Source organism: Neophocaena asiaeorientalis, unplaced genomic scaffold (genome assembly GCF_003031525.2).
Source record: "Neophocaena asiaeorientalis asiaeorientalis breed wild unplaced genomic scaffold, Neophocaena_asiaeorientalis_V1.1 scaffold164, whole genome shotgun sequence".
NCBI lineage: Eukaryota > Metazoa > Chordata > Mammalia > Artiodactyla > Phocoenidae > Neophocaena > Neophocaena asiaeorientalis.
Genome location: NW_020173727.1, coordinates 1,091,797 through 1,109,185, shown reverse-complemented (window position 1 = coordinate 1,109,185; position 17,389 = coordinate 1,091,797). Strand labels below are relative to the sequence as shown.

General features: G+C 39.8%; 1 protein-coding gene across 1 annotated transcript in view; it reads right to left on the bottom strand.

Moving 5' to 3' along the window:
• The window catches only part of NPSR1 (neuropeptide S receptor 1), a 128,206-nt gene that overhangs the window by 33,412 nt on the left and 77,405 nt on the right, over window positions 1–17,389 (bottom strand). The window contains 2 exon segments of the mRNA XM_024750761.1: window positions 2,393–2,486; window positions 8,048–8,151. Of these exon segments, the coding sequence (XP_024606529.1) occupies window positions 2,393–2,486; window positions 8,048–8,151 (198 nt within the window).

Below are 17,389 nucleotides of genomic sequence, written 5' to 3'. Positions count from 1 at the left end.
TACGGTGGTGAGACATGTAACTGACCATGTTTCCCTCTTGACTGTGGATCCCAAAGCCTCGACTTCCAGCAAGTGTCCTGGGACACCCCTCACATGTTTTCTTATACTTAAGTTCACTTTACTCCTATTTCTTTCGCCTTGAAATACTCTGGTGTGGGTGTCTTTTTGTACACCGGATGCAATCCTTCCCAGAGCCTGCAGGACGTAAATAAGTGGTTGGCTGAGTAAGAGTATCACACTTTTGCATACACATATCATAAAATGTCTCTCCCATTTACCCTCGTGCCCTCCCCTGCATGCTTCTCTGCCGGAGAAGATGCTAGAGCATGACACTGTCTGGAAAGCTTGGTGCTAATTGCACACCTTCCTACACTCACACCTACAGAAAGCCTGAGAAACAGGTATAAATTCGATCTTAAAATTACTTTCAGTTGCACACAACACACTGATATGTTTCTGGTATAAAAATTCCCTAAAGGCATGTAAGTCCCTGTGTTCTCTATGGAGAGTCCAGCTCCCATCCCCGGGCGTGAGGACTAGTTGGCGCACATTTTTGCAGGCAGTTGTTTATTATTCTGAGACCTCACTTTTTCTTGCATTCTCTCACACTCTTCTCTCTCTGTCTGTACACAATATCTAGCATTGTTTTGAGTTTTTCTTTACAATAATGTTATCATACAGTATGCATACTGCATGTATGTTTTTTTTATTACTCAATATATGATGTAGATATTTTCATGTCAATGCACATTATTCTCCATGGCCCTACCACCTCCTCACTGAGAGACAGTAATCAAGGACACCTAAACTGAACCCAGACCATCTGGGTTCAAATCCTGCCTCTGCACCTACTAGCTGTGTGACCTTGGGCAAACTACTTTAACTCTTTGAATTGTAATTGCCCAGATTAAGATGCAAATAATAATAGAATTGACATCACAGAGCTGTTGTGAGGATTAAAGTATTTAACATATGTAAAGAACTTAGAATCATGAATAGCACATAGTATGCAATCAATGAACCTAATCTACTGAAACTTCTACATAGGGTGCTAGCCTTTCCTCCATTGAGGGACACCAAGGTCAGCATTGAATTCCTGCTATTCTAAGCATGCTGCAACATACAACACATGCGTGTGCATGCACACATGTGAGTATTTGTCCAGAGAAGATACCAAGAAGTAGAATTTCTATGTCAAAAGGCTGCACATTTTATATTTGATTAGATATTATTAAGTTGCCATTCAAAGTATCTGTGTCAGTACTGCCTGATGTATTTAATCTGATGACATTAATTCTACTTATTCTAAAGTTCTGCTTGCTCTATTAATTTTGCTTCCTTAGCTGTAAATTCTGCAGAATGGTATTTTAAACGTATTATCTATTTTCCACAGTTTGGCTTTTGTCACATTTTCTGTGATATTTGATTGCACCTCATTTTTGTAGGCAAGATTTCCTATTAGGTTCTTCATTTTACCGTTTTCACACCGTGCTTGGGAAAGTGTAGTATGTTGGCTTCTTATTTGCTTTTGGAGGTCAAAGAGGTAAGTGGGCTCTGCCTGTGGGCGGAGGAATGGACAATTAGTCCTGTGACTAGGTACCCACCATCCCTCCAAGCTGCTTCCCAGGGCCCCACTCTGTTTCTCCAAATCCAATATCTCCACTACTTGGAAGCAGAGACCTCCATCCCTCCTGCACGCCTGGAAAGGGGAAGAGCAGTGGGAAGGGAGATGTGCTGTGATTAAATGTCCTCATTGTACTCCAGGAATCATCCTGCCAGTTTCCTTGAGTCCTTCTTGCTCTGGAAATTTACACGATCTATTTAGGAAGACTTCTGCCATATTGCTGCATCATCATCTGTGTGCATTGTGGGTTGTGTGGTTTCAGCCTTCCCTCTGACCCATCTGCTTCCTTCTTTCAGGGATTCTTTGCTATCTCTGGATCAAAGAGGGTTTTCCTTGTTTCTATTATAATTATAAATTAAGACATCTTTCCAATTATTTCCATGGTTTTAGGGTAAGGAGAGCAAGGTGCTTGTGTCTGGAAAGTAAGCAAGTAGAAGTGGGAGTGTTCATTAGTTTGGATAGGTATGCGTGTTGACACTGCTCCTAAAAAAAAAACAAACAAACCTGGCAGCGGCAGCGTCAAGGTAAATGGTCACAAAGTAGGCCCAGCAAAGCACCTTTCCTAGTGTCTCTTGGCCATCCATAGAAGCCATCAGCATTTTCCCAGGCACCCAAACTTTCTTTTCTACATCTTTTTGGACAATCAGACTCATGAAGTTGGGGAGGAAGTGGAAGAGGAGAAGAAAGGGGGAGGAAAAGACCATTACTAAGAGGCTAATATTAGTGAAAACCCTCACCCAAGGATCGTATTTGTTTGAGCCAGCTCACCTCCTTGCAGGAACTTCATGGGGTAGACGATGGCATGGTACCTGTCTATGCTGAGGGACACCAGGACATAGGTAGAGGCATAGAGCAGCACAACCTGAAGACAGAAATGAGAGGTGAGTGGCCTCACAGAGGTGAGGAAATGCACATCATGGAAAGAAGAGCATTTTGTGCTATTTAGAAACCTTGGCACTGAACCAAGGGATGGATGACGTTTGGAGTACGGACAGGAATGACTGACTCCCATGTCAGGAAGATTGCTGTTCGTGGTGCTGGGATTTGCACTGCTGGCTGTGACAAGTGAGAGTGCTTCCAGCTCTCGCTTGTTCACTCATTCACTTGGCTTTTCGGAGACGCTGCATTTCTCCAAGGATCAGCCCCTCTTGACATTTGCGTGGTACATGTGTTTGTAATTGACTTTTAAAGCTAAACTAATTTTCTCTGCCACAATTGACATTCCAGAATAATTAGAAACAAACATTCATTTGCCTTTTATCAATGTGAGTTGTTGAGAGATGATAGAAGGGATCTGGCTTCAGGGAGCCCATGTGCTGTTTTGAATCATTTATCACCATCTGTGCTGACACTCTCAGAGCTCCCCTTCCTCATCCACTTCTGCAGCAGAGCTGTTCACTAGGGTCAGCCCTTGGGTCCCCTCTTCTTCCTTCCCACCCTCTCTTTTATTAAGCTTACCCATGCCCTTTAGTGATATTTGCAGAGAAGGAAATTGCGATATAAGAAGTTAATCTCTCTTCTGTGAAGAGCATAGTCAAAAGGTAATTAAATGAAATACCCCTGAAAGGATGATCAGGGTGGGAATTTTTCAAATAACTTTGAGCCTCATTTCTACCAGGAGTCTAGCCATATCACTGCTTTGTAATCTTTGGGTCAAATTCAGAGTGGTAGAAAAGTAACTCGAAGAGTGAAATCTAAGGGTGAGTGTCTGAATTTCTTCTAAGATGAAATAGAAATAACATGACTTTGGTAGTAACCTTTGTCTGAATTTGTATCTTTTTGTTCATTCCCTGGCTCAGACAAACAACGATCAACTACATCGTTGTTCCTTATTATTTTTATCTCTGTAACACTACCACAAATGCATCCCAGCATCAGTGTTGTAGAAGGTGCCATAGGGAGGGCGTTCTGAAGAGTGATCAGAGATTGAAGGCTCCCCTGAGGGATATAAGAAGAAATTCTGGTCTTGCTAAAAAGGTGAATAACGGTCAGAGAGATAAATGATGGCCAAATTTTACAACAAAAATAAGATGTCTCCTTAGAGAAAACTGGGATTTTTATGTGGGATCCATGAATTCAGAATTGTTAAGGCTGGCCACACTCAGTTGAAGAGATGGCATCAGAGAAGGATGGGAAGGAGAGCTCCCAAGGGCAGAACCCCATCGGGTAGAATGTTGTGATGAGACGGTCATAAGAATGGCGGCATCCGCGGCTGTGTTGAGTGAGATGGCTCACACAAGCTCAGAATCTGAAGCAGGAGGAAAGGTCACAGTAGAGTGCCCAGAGGAGCAGGCAAAGTCAATAAAAAGAGATCTACTTTGAGACACAGGCAAAAAGAGTATTTAACTTCAGGAGCCTTCAAACATCTAGGCAGGGTGGGAGGGAGATGCAAGAGGGAGGGGATATGGGGATATATGTATATGTATAACTGATTCACTTTGTTATATAGCAGCAACTAACACAACAATGTAAAGCAATTATACCTCAATAAAGATGTTAAAAAAAAAATAGAGTGATGACCAGACGTATACTGAGCAACTGAAAACTAAAAGAAGGCATTCATTACAGTACTACTGTTAGACAAATTAAATTCAAAGCAATTAACACTACATGGAATAAAAGGATTATTTATAGTGATAATAGATACAAGACACAATGGCAGTAGAATATTAATAAACCTAAATGTAACAAGTAACATAACACTAAATGTATAACTAAGATGTTCAAAGTTCTACAGAGGAAAAAAACACAATAATACATAGGTAGAAATAATTAAACAAACTGTAAGAATAATACACATTATTATAAAATATCTAGGCAATATTTCAAAAATTAGTCATAAACTAAACTACCGAGAAGAAAAACCCTCAATAGATTCCAAAAAGTGGAATTTATACAATTCACATATCTAAAACAACAAGCAGTAAAAGCTGAAATTAGTACCTTCTTTTTTTTAAAATACCACTTGGAAATGTAAACACCCTTATAATTAACTTGAGTCAAGAAGGAAATTAAAGTATAATTATAGTCAATTCATAAATGTCAACAATGAAAATTCTACACGTCAACAACATATGGGATACCATTTGTAGAACAGATGGCAGCTTGAGGACATATGTCTAAATTCTCACTACCCCACCCTCAATTCTGACAAAAATGACCTAGGAAATATGAAACCAAAAAAACAAAAAAATTCTTGCAGAAAAGTGAGACTTAAATGCAGAAAACTTAAAAATTTTTATTTAGAAAAATGCCAGATTGGATTCATTTAAAGTAGAATCTCTGAACCGACTTTTAAAAAAAGTCAATATACTTTATTTTTTAGAACAATTTTACTTTTACAGAAAAAATTGAGCAGATAAGACAGAGAGTTTCCATATTAGCCCCCCTTCCCCACACTTTCTCCTCTTATTAACATCTTACATTAGTGTGGTCAATTTTTTAAAATTGATGATCCAATATTGATACATTACTATTAACTAAAGTCCAAGGTTTATATTGAGATTCGCTCTTTGTGTTGTACAGAACCATGGGTTTTGACAAATGCATAATGTCATTGATCCATTATTACAGTATCATGCAGAAGAGTTTCACTGTCCTAAAAATCCCTTGTGCTTTATCTATTCAATCCCTCCAAATCCCTGGCAACCACTGATCTTTTTTTTTTTTTTGCGTTACGCGGGCCTCTCAATGTTGTGGCCTCTCCCGTTGCGGAGCACAGGCTCCGGACGCGCAGGCTCAGCGGCCATGGCTCACGGGCCCAGCCGCTCCGCGGCATGTGGGATCTTCCCGGACCGGGGCACGAACCCGTGTCCCCTGCATCGGCAGGCGGACTCTCAACCACTGCGCCACCAGGGAAGCCCACCACTGATCTTTTTCCTGTCTCCATGGTTTTTCCTTTTCCAATGTCATGTAGTTATAATCATACAAAAGTAGCCTTTTTAGACTGGCTTCTTTCACCTAGCAATGTGTGTTTAAGATTCCTCCATGACTTTTCATGGCTTGATAGCTCATTTTGGCTTATTTATCCATTCAGGTTTTGAGGGGTATCTTACTTTTAGATTCTAGCAATTATGAATAAAACTGCTATAAACATTCTTGTGCAGGCTTTCGTGTGGATATAAGTTGTCAACTCAATTAGGTAAATACCTAGGAGCACAATTGCTAGATCGTATGGTAAGAGTATGTTAAATTTTATAAGAAACTATGAAACTGTCTTCTAAAGTGTACCATTTTGCATTCCCACAAGAAATGAATGAGACCTCCTGTAGCTACACATTCTCAGTACCATTTCATATCTTCAATTAAAAAAATTTTTTTTAGCCATTCTAATAGGTGTGTAGTGGTATCTCATTGTTGTTTTTCTTTGTAATTCCCTAATGCCATGTGATGTTGAACTTCTTTTCATATGCTTGTTTGTTATCTGTGTATGTTCTTTGGTGAAGTGTCTGTTCAGTTCTTTTGCCCATTTTGAAGAGGGTTGTTTGTTTTCTTATTGTTGAGTTTTAGGATTTTGTTGTATATTTTGGATATAAATTCTTTATCAAATGTATGTTTTGCATATTTTTCCCATCTGTGCCTTGTTTCTCCAGTCTCTTGACAGTGTCTTTTGCAGAGAATAAATTTTAAATTTTCATAAAACCCCAACTTTCAATTTTTTCTTTTATGGATTGTGCTTTTGATGTCGTATCTAAAAAAATCATTGAAAGACCCAAAGTCCCCTAGATTTTCTCCTATGTTATTTTCTAGTAGTTTTATAGTACTGCATATTTCATTCCAGTCTGTGATCCATATTTAGTGAGTTTTTGTGAAATGTGTAAAGTTGGTTGGATTCTATTTATTTATTTTTGCAAGTGGATGTCCAATGACTCCAGCAGCATTTCTTAAACAGGCTATCCTTTCTCCATTGAATTGTCTTTGCTCCTTTGTCAAAGATCAGTTAGACTTTTTGTGTGTATCTGTTTCTGGGCCATCTATTCTGTTCTGTTGATCTGTTTGTTGATTCTTTTCCAATATCATGCTGTCTTGATTTCTGTAGCTTTATAGTAATTCTTGAAATCAGATAGTGTCAATCTTCCAACCATGTTCTTCTTTTTCAATATTGTGTCTGCTATTCTGTGTCTTTTGCCTTAAACTTCAGCATTTGTCCATATCTATAAAATAACTTGGTGGTATTTTGATTGGGATTGCATTGAATTTATAAATCACATTGGGAAGAATTAACATCTTAACAATAGTGAGCCTTCCTATCTATGAACATGGAATATCTATACATTTTAAGATATTGTTTGATTTTTTTTAAACAGAGTTTTCCCAGTTTTCTTCATATTGATCTTGCATATATTTTGTTAGATTTATACCTAAATATTTCATATATCTGGTGCTAACATAAGTGGTACTCTGTTTTTAACTTTAACTTCAAATTGTTTATTGCTGGTATATGAAAAAACAACTGGCTTCTGTATATTAACCTTGTATTCTGCAACCTTGCTATTTTTTACTTAATTGTCTACATAGACAAACTTGTCATCTGTGAACAAAGATGTTTTTATTTCATCTTTCCCAATCTATGTACCTTTTATTTCTTTTTCTAGTTCTTTTGAATTAGTTGGAACTTCCAGTATGATCCTGGATAAGAGTGTTGAGAGGAGACATCCTTGCCTTGTTTCCAATCTTAAGAGGAAAGCTTCTAGTTTCTCACCATTAAGTATGAGGTTAGTTGTAGGTTTTTTGTAAATGTTTGTTATCACGTGGAGGAAGCTTTTCTCTATGCACAGTTTTCTGAGAGTTTTTACCATGAGTGGGTATTGGATTTTGTCAAATGCTTTTCCTGTATCTATTGATATGATCATATAATCTTTTCTTACCTTTTGTTGTTATGAATTACATCAATTGAATTTTGAATGTTGAACTGGCCTTGCATACCTGGAATAAACCCCACTTGGTCATAGTGTATGAGGAAATAATGAGAAGTCTGCAGTCTGCAAGGCGGCCCTCACCTGACCATGCTGGCACACTGATCTTGGATTTCCAGCTGCCAGAACTGTGAGAGAGAAATGTTTATTTTTTATAAGCCACCTACTCTGTGGTATTTTTGTTATAGCAGCCTGAATGGACTAAGACAGCCATAATATGTCAAAAGGAATAGTAACCCAGAAATTTTACCTAATGCTTGAAATATGAATGTTTATGTTCTTATTGTTTCTTATTTGTATTTTCTTTATATAGGTATTATTTTTAACAACCAAAAAAAAAAAAAAACCATGGAAAAAATCTTAGAAATTTTGCTTCTCCTTTCAACTAGGAAGAAGTGAGCAGTTTGTTGCATCAGAGTGCAGGGTTTTATATTATCTTCCTTATGAAGAATCCAAGAGCTAATTTTGATGTCAGTTTGTCTCATCACATTTGGAAGGTGCTACGTACCTGCAAATAGCGGACTACTTGGCAAACCAGATCAGGTGCCATGAAGTCTCCAGTGAATCTCCCAATGATATCTGTCAAGATGTTAACCAGTCCTGTGAAAGAGTCTAACAAAAACACACAAGTGGTTGATTTCAGCCTCTTTCAAATTTGCAGCTATGCTACAGTAGAAATGAATTCCTGGGGAGATTTTTTTTTTTTTCTTTTTTTCTGATTTGTTAGGTGGCCATTAAGGGAATGTAAGACAAGGCAGGAGTTACTTGACCTTATTACTAGAGCCTCTCGCCACTCAGATGTAGCTACTTAGGAAGGAGTTTTGAAGTGACTAAAGAGGAATTATATTAATCACAGAGTTGACCTTTTAAGTCAGAGGAGAGGAGTTTTAAAGGTGTTTAGACCTGTACTAAAACAAGGACTGTGTGAGGATCAATAAAGTGCAAAACTAAGAAAAGGAAAATATTTATTCTCATGAAGACCCTCAAAATTTCCCTTTCTGCACCCATCATTTTACAACTTGGACCTCTCGTTACCTCCCTACATCCAGGTATGGCCCCCTTCCCCAGGTTCCTCTGCTTTCTTCTTCTTTCCCCTTTCAAATCCACCTTTGGAAAAAGTCAAGTGCATGATTTATCAATTTCATTGGCTTAGTTGGTTAAACTACAGAGGAATTGAGACCAAGATATGAGACCAAGGTTAGAGATTTTGTGCTCATTTCTAAAGTTACAGACTATATAAGTTGTACGGTTGTCTCCAGAAGCTATGGTAAAATATGCTATATGTCTAGAAGTTCCTTCTCCCCCCATCCCCATGACAAATATCTTTAATTGATTATGTGATCCAGAATCTTTCTCAAAACAGTGCTTCAGGGATTCTCTGCTGATTGATGAATAGGACTAGAACTTAAGACTGATTCACTGACTTAGGGTCACTTTCTTGGGAGATGAGTTATAACACTTTGTCCAGGACCTGAGAGGCAGGAGGGTAAATCTTCTCTTTCTGGATCTTCACCATTAATAGGGTGAAGTCTGAGCCCCTAGTTTAGCATCAAAGCCTTCCACGATCTGGTGTTGCCTGCCTCTTGTCAAGTCCCCAGCTGGCATTTTTATATTGAACACCAGTGTTCTGCCTGTCTCTTCCTTTTTGTTTCTCTATAAGTAACAACAATTAGAAGCATTGGCAAGCACACGGGAACTACCAGAAAATTGTCAGAAAAATTGGAGGAGAGAAATCTCACGGCAGTTCTGGATAGTCAGAGAAGTTCTAACTGAGAAGGTCAGATGAGAGCAGGGTCTTCAGAGTTGTGGGGTTGTGATTAGATCAAATAGGAATTTTACAGAGCTTTTCGTGGCAGATGTGGACTCATTGAATGAGTGGAATGGACATTGGAATTACTTGGATATGCTCTTTTGGTTTACTTATTCCTTAATTTAAAAATAGTGAGGAAAAACCCCCCAAGCTTATGTTTCTCTAGATCTAAGTGGTTCTATGAACAATTACAATGCACTCCAGTAAAAAAACTTTCCCCCTGGAGCTCAAGCTTAAATAAGCCCATCTCTGGGAGGAGACTATCAATAGACTGTGCCACTGCATTTGTTATTAAGCAAATGCTGCTCAATCTGATCGGTAAAAGCTATTTAGTTGCCTAAGTAATTGAGGACAATGCAAATAAGCCTTTCCTAAATGGTAATTAACAGGACCTTAGGAACAAAGTGTACACTTTAAAGGCTTAATCACTTCCATGTATTACTCTTGCTTTTTAAAATTTCTTCTGTGAATGATTCTAGGAAACTGTTACACTCAGAAAAGCCAAAACCAGCTCCCGGCAGGCTGCAGCGTTCCTTTGACAGGTTCTTGTGGGTTCCCTGTCCGAGCCTGAATATGATTGGAGTGGGGAGAAGTCAAAATGAGATGACACCTGAGCTGAACCCTGAAGGGTCAGTAAGGATAGGTCAGGGGAAAAGGGAGGGAACGACATTGATTCTGGCACAGATGACAGCATGAACAAAGTTATGGAGGTGAGACAAAGTGAGATGAGAAATTAAATGGCTTGTGCATATGAAACAACAACAATTTGTTGAAGGATAAAATAGGTGCTTGAAAGTGGCGAGAAATGGGCACGGAGAGACAAGAATCCAGGGATTTTAGGGTCTTATGTGCCAATTAAAGAAGCTTTTGTTTTCTCATATACTGAGGGAACAATTAAATGTTTATGTACTCAGACATGTTTTAAATAGATTTCTTTAGTTACTGTAGTGGTTGTGGCAGGGAGGGAGGGGGAGATCAGTTTGGTAGTTCCAGTACTGGAATTACCATTTAGATTTGTTAGGGAACTGTGCAGAAGTTCAAGAAAGAGATCATGACAATGAAAACACAATGACCCAAAACCTATGGGATGCAGCAAAAGCAGTTCTAAGAGGGGAGTTTATAGCAATACAATCCTACCTTAAGAAACAAGAACCATCTCAAATAAACAACCTAACCTTACACCTAAAGCAATTAGAGAAAGAACAAAAAAAAAAACCCAAAGTTAGCAGAAGGAAAGATATCATAAAGATAGGATCAGAAATAAATGAAAAAGAAATGAAGGAAACTATAACAAAGATCAATATCACCTCACACCGGTCAGAATGGCCATCATCAAGAAATCTACAAACAATAAACGTTGTAGAGAGTGTGGAGAAAAAGGAACACTCTTGCACTGTTGGTGCGTGTGTAAATTGATACAGCCACTATGGAGAACAGCATGGAGGTTCCTTAAAAAACTAAAACTAGAACTACCATATGACCCAGCAATTCCACTATTAGGCATATACCCTGAGAAAACCATAATTCACAAAGAGTCATGTACCGCAGTGTTCATTGCAGCTTTATTTTTGCTATAACATATATATGGAATCTAAGAAAAAAAAAAAAGGTCGTGAAGAACCTAGGGGCCAGACAGGAATAAAGACACAGACCTACTAGAGAATGGACTTGAGGATATGGAGAGGGGGAGGGGTAAGCTGGGACAAAGTGAGAGAGTGGCATGGTCATATATACATTACCAAATGTAAAATAGATAGCTAGTGGGAAGCAACCACAGAGCACAGGGAGATCAGCTCTGTGCTTTGTGACCACCTAGAGAGGTGGGATTAGGGCGGGTGGGAGTGAGGGTGACCCAAGAGGGAAGAGATATGGGGATATATGTATATGTATAACTGATTCACTTTGTTATAAAGCAGAAACTAACACACCATTGTAAAGCAATTATACTCCAATAAAGATGTTAAAAAAAAAAAGAAAAATCACTGGTACCTAGTATATGTCAAATTGGAGTAAAAATATAGAGGAAGATGCAAAATTGACATATATTTTATAAGGTAAAATAAGAAGGATTTGGTGACTATTAGATGTTTTAGAGGTGAGGTAGAGGGAGAAGTTGACAACGTATTGAGTTGGCGAAAAATTTCGTTCAGGTTTTTTGTGACATCTTACGGAAAAACCCAAACGAACTTTCAGGCCAACCCAATGTTAAGGTCCTGGCTTACGCGGCCCTGGTAGATGGTAGCGCTTCCTGCAAATACAGGAGGATAAGCTCACTCTGGGTTGCTTCCAGGCTTCCTAAGATTTTGTGTGAACATAAGTTTTCATGTCCTCAGGGTAAAAGCTCAGGAGTAGACTGTTGGGCCATAGGGTAAGTATGGCCTTTCTTAAGAAACTGCTCAACAGTTTTACGGAGTTGCTGCACCACAGTGATGCTCACTGAAAAAGTATGATTCAGTGCTTCTGCATCCTTATCAGCACTTGGTATTGTCTGTATGTTTTCTTTCAGTCATTTGACAATGTATGCAGTGGCCTCTCATTATGGCTTCAATGTGCATTTCCCTAATGGTTAATGACATTGTTGCTATGGTCATCCTCACCCTGTACAGGCTTCAAATTCCTCTTTGGATGCTCTGTTATGGTGGGAGCTGGGGTACTGGAGGGTTTTAATGCTGCACTCTCGGCTTTCAGATGCATCTCTATTCCTGTAGCACTGTTACAATTTACCACGCAATGCTTGCTAAGCTGGTGGTTGTAATGCTCTGTTTTGTCCTGGCTCGGCCTCAGTCTCACATAGACCTGTGCACCTGGGCCTTGGGGCTGGGACATTTTCAGTGTTCCAATTCCTCCCTCCCATGACAATCAAACTCCTGCCTTGTATCTGTGGTGGGTCATGTGTGGGAGAGAGTTTCAATCTCTTCCTCTAGTGGTAGGAGACTTCTAATGGCATTGGTATAGTATCCTGGACCAGCTGCTTTATACCTCCATCCCAAACACTGAGGGTTTTTAATGTTTCTGTGCCCTTCTCTGTGCTTTGGGGGCAATAGAATTTGGTCCCACGGTGGCCTACGGTTTTTATTGAGAGAAGTGACTGGCAGGAGGGCAGCATTTCATGCCTTTCCTGCAGGCATGGCCTAAACCTTCCTGTATACCTGCACACCGTCTCTATAACAACGCCTCAATTCTGCCATTGCAGTGTGGAAGCAGCCATGGGCACTCCTCTAACTGAATGGGCATGGCTGTGTCCCAATAAAACTTTATTTATAAACATGGGCTTTGGGCTGAAATTGGCCTTTGGGCTGTAGTTTGCCAACCCCTGGTCTACAGAATAAACTCCAAATGCCCTGTTGTGACTTTGGGATCCTTCCTGCCTTTCTCTTCAGTGTGATCTTTTCTCATCCTATCCTAAATTCATACTTCAAGAGAAACCCTTTCAACCAGCACATTAATAGTGACATCCAGTTAGTTGGTCAAAACATTGGTTAAAGAAAGGAAGCGCACCCACAAACTCATCTTAAAATATCTTAACGTAAAACATTCACGGACATTTATATGTCTTTTCTTTACCATAGGGCCAAGACTTTTATTTGATTTTATGCCTCATCTTTTTTTGTGTGCCCAATGCATTTTTTATGATTGCCAGTTCTGGTTTCTTTAGATTAGAATGTGAACTTGAGATATCAGCAAAGCAACTTGAGACAGAATTTCATTGTAGGGATTTTTTATAATCCTCCTTCATTCTTTTATAGTTCCATTCTCTGGGCTTAATTCTATTGCAACTTCTTTTAGTGACTCAGTAAAAATAAAAAAGTCAAGTCTTTTCAAAGTATCCAACTTAATTTTCACAGAAGCAACAACTCTTCAATGTTGTTTATGTTAATTATATAATTTCAGTAATGAGTACAACTGGCATAAACTGGAAACAAACATCTGTGACTCAAATAACCCAAGAGGTGGAAGCAGAAATGGACAGGCTCATTAGGGTCCATCCATCTTGTCATGGACGCTAGTTAGTCAGGGTGTGTTCTGCTAGTTTGCAGAAAGAGTGGAAGTGTTAGTTAATCCAGTGAGGCACTTAAGATGTAGCAGAGAGCTTCTACTGGGAAGCCCTTACTCCCTTGACCATCCCCAGCTGTTCCTTCTGCCAGCCCCTTTCTTTATGTTGGTCCCTTGACTTAGGAGGTTCTTTATGCACCTCTACCTGAAGGACATCTCCTAACTTTTTTTAGGTTTAGTTCAATGTTACCTCCTTTATGATGCCTTTTCTTCTCTTCTTCCTGAAGACTACTGAGATTGGCTGATTCCCTCTTCTGGGCTTCTCCCTACCCTACTATCGAAGTACCTGTAACACACTAACATGTTAAAATTTTCTTTCTAATTCCGCTATACCGTGGGAGGACAGAGATTCTTTTATTCACCTTCACGTCTCCGGACCCTAACATTGTCTTATTTAGTGGTAAGAGCTTGGTAACTTTCCACTCAGTGAATGACTACATTATTACTGCTGTTGCTTGATTGGCTGGCTGCAGCAGAGGTGGTGCCACAGAGCAGACTGAGCCACATTAACGATCTCCTTCAATGTAGATTAAGATAATGATTACAGAATCCAGATGCTGGAAGGAAGAACATGATTGGAAATTTTGATCCCTCAGCAGATTTCTAAAAGAGCTCTCCAGATTCTAAGATCTCTGCTAGGTTGCAAGACCACAGTGGCTGTGCCTTACTCATGTTTATAGTCTCATCCCTTTTTATGGTGTCTTGCAAGACACTCAGTGCTTGCTAGATAAAGAAGGGAACGTTGGCTTATAAAACAGATTTGCAAACGTCTTGAAAATGCAAGGCCACCAGGGTAGGATTCACTCTGCATAGAGAGCAAGTTCAAGCTCCACTTCTTAGATTTCTACTTGCTCTGAGTTGATGTTTGAACTTTCCCATGCAGAGTAGAACTATAGGAACAATGAACACCTAGCAAGCTGAGTAACTCTTTTTCTTGGTAAGTGAGTAGTACATGAACATTTGTTGCACTGGATAAGGGGCTATTGAATACAAACACAATATTTATAACATCAACATGTCTGATAATGTAAGATCCTTTTAGCTCCAACTATGGGTTACGGATGACAGGTGCTCTGGTTTTACTGTAGGGACACTCTGGGTAACAGTTTCAACTGTGAATCTCCAGGTTTGATGCTTCTAGCTCAATTCAATGCCTTTAGTGTTGTTTGTTTTGTTTTTAAAGCAGAGGAGGTGATAATAGTTTGCTTGCAGTTGTACAAGAAACTATTTTTGGTATTACTAAGGATCCCACTCTCTCCCACTTTTCTTTTTTAACAACCATATGCTTGAGAACACTCTAAATGAAACAAGATTTCAAGACATTATGTGAAAGATTTTTAATGATAGAACTTGCATTGCCCAAACTGATGTCAGGTGCTTAACTGCCAATTAAAATTATTTCTCAAAAAAGTAAGTTCTTGTGTCTCTAAGCTTTGGGCTCATTTTACAATACTAATATGATTCTGGCACTGTGCCCTTCCGCCAAGATTAAGTACTAGCTGAGCTTAATGGCCTAAACTGTCACTCCCCAGCTCTTTATTAATCCCAGGAAAGTGGCCTGTACCTCGGTCATTACTGCTCAGTTAGGTAAATAATCATCACATCCATTCTCATTAGAGCACTCTCTTCACAGAAAGCTTTGTTCCTGAGAGTTTTCAATTAGTCTTAACAAGTCATAAAATGCCACTAATGTCTTCCTTTCTCCATTGGTCCACCAAACAAATAAAAATCATGTGTCTAATTAAAGAAACCCAAGTCCTCCTAAAACCTATTCCCTTTGCTTCTGTTGTGTTCAAAAGCCAAGAATCTCATTGGATGAGGCCAACTGGCCAGCCTGGGTCACTGATCATTGCTGAGTGGTGAAGAAGTCTTACACTGGTACGTGCAAACATCAGATTCAGCAAGAGAAAATGTTTGCTTGAAATGAGGGAAGATAAGGCACTGAGTCACTGCTATTTCTCCTCTTCACTCCACTTTAAGGGGAAATTTCTTGAGGCAGGGTTGTACTCAGTCATCATTGCACAACACGGGACTCAAATTGACTCAGTATAAATATAAGAAATGGACAACTTGTTTCCTCTTTCAATGAGATTGTGTTTTCCTAGTAAGAAGAATTGACATCAATGACCTGGGATGTTTAGAAATCTAAGTGTAGGGGTGAGGAGTCCATTTGCAGTTATCCAAGAGACAGTTCTTTGAATGTCTTTTTTTTTCCCTTTGCACTCTTGCCCAAGGACAGGTGAGTTGTAACAGGTTGGAACGGAAGTGGTCAATAGTAACAAGAAATATTTGGTTCTCATCTCATCCTGCTGAAACCAGGTATAAATTTGTACATAGGGACATGAGGCAGACACGGAGATACACTACTCAGATCCCTCTTCAGGAAATTGCTGTTGAGCTGCAAGGAGTGCGGTTCACTGGCATCCTCCAGCTGTTAGATTCTCAAGGTTTGCCTCAGCTTGAGGTCATGTTATTCTTAATCCAAGCTCTGCCAGTGCCTGAGGTACAGGTAGAAGGGTCTAGTCATTTCTGTGCAACATGGGAATCCTTTAATGAGCTGGCAGAATCTGGTAGGTTGCCATCATACTTTGATGGGTCCTCCTGACCATTCCTTTTTCTTTCCTTTTCTTTTCATAGGTGTTACTTCCCCCAAAACCTTTGCATGCCTAATTCTATTCTAACATCTGTTTCCCAAAGAATCCAACTTGTAACAGGAAGTAAGGCAGGAAGGGACACAAGATCATTCATTGTCTTGGGATGGTCTTTATGGCTGCCCTTTTGCATAATCTAAGATCTTAGCAAATATCCTGTTTCACTGACCCTACCCAGGACTGTACTGTGCACTTCTCTGTCGTCAAAGGGTTTGTAGTTAATATATATTGTTTAATAATCATAGAGTACCAGGTAGCCTCTATGCTCTGTTAATCCCCAAACAATGAAAACCTTTGCTGATATATTTCTGATGCCCATGAGACTAGTCACCCATCCATGAGACTAGTTACCCATCCATAAATCTTAAGTTAGGAATGCATGTCCTGTTTCCAAACACCTACTCCCATACCCTAGATTAACTATAAAATTGTCTCAGTGGCCCCTCGTCAGAGTGGACTACAGCTGCCAATGCTTCTGGATCGTTATCTGCCTGAACCTGATCCCATCCTGTGAGTAAGTTACCCTATAATTAACTGATCCATTGAGTATATGGAGCTTCCTGCCTCGTTTTTTTGGTCTCAAGATGCCTTCTCAGGGGGCTTCCCTGGTGGTGCAGTGGTGGAGAGTCCGCCTGCCAATGCAGGGGACACGAGTTCGTGCCCTGCTCCGGGAAGGTCCCACGTGCCGCGGAGCGGCTGGGCCCGTGAGCCATGGCCGCTGAGCTTGCGCGTCTGGAGCCTGTGCTCCGCAATGGGAGAGGCCACAACAGTGAGAGGCCCGCGTACCGAAAAAAGCGTATAAAAAAAGGTGCCTTCTCAGTTCAATGGGCACTTTTCATTCCCTCTGTCCTCCAGCAGGCTTCATGCTCTCAGATCCTATTGAAGGTCTATGAGAATCACTGATTTCACTTACTGTAAAAGACATTGTTGAGAACATTCTACTGAAGTCTTATCCAAGTCCTGTATATAAGCTCCACAGAATCAGTGTTCATGCTCAGGAAACATCTTATGGTGCATTTCCCTCAAGGCTGGAAGGAATCGTATCTGAGGAGTTTTTACCCTTAGTTTTGGCTACTAGGAAGCACAGAATGAAATATGCTCAGTTGTAGTAACTTTGTAGTACCTCAAAGCTTAAATTTGGTTTTGATTTTGTTGTCTCTGTATAGTTTAATATTTCCCATGGCTCTCATATTTTATTTTGTATTTCTCACTTTATTGGGTATGTCTTACGTGTTATAGGCAGTGGATGCAGCATGGGTCCTGGAGCCTGGCTGTAGGGATTTGAATGCAGGTTCTGCCCCGTAATAGCTGTGCCATCTTAGGCATGTCACTAACC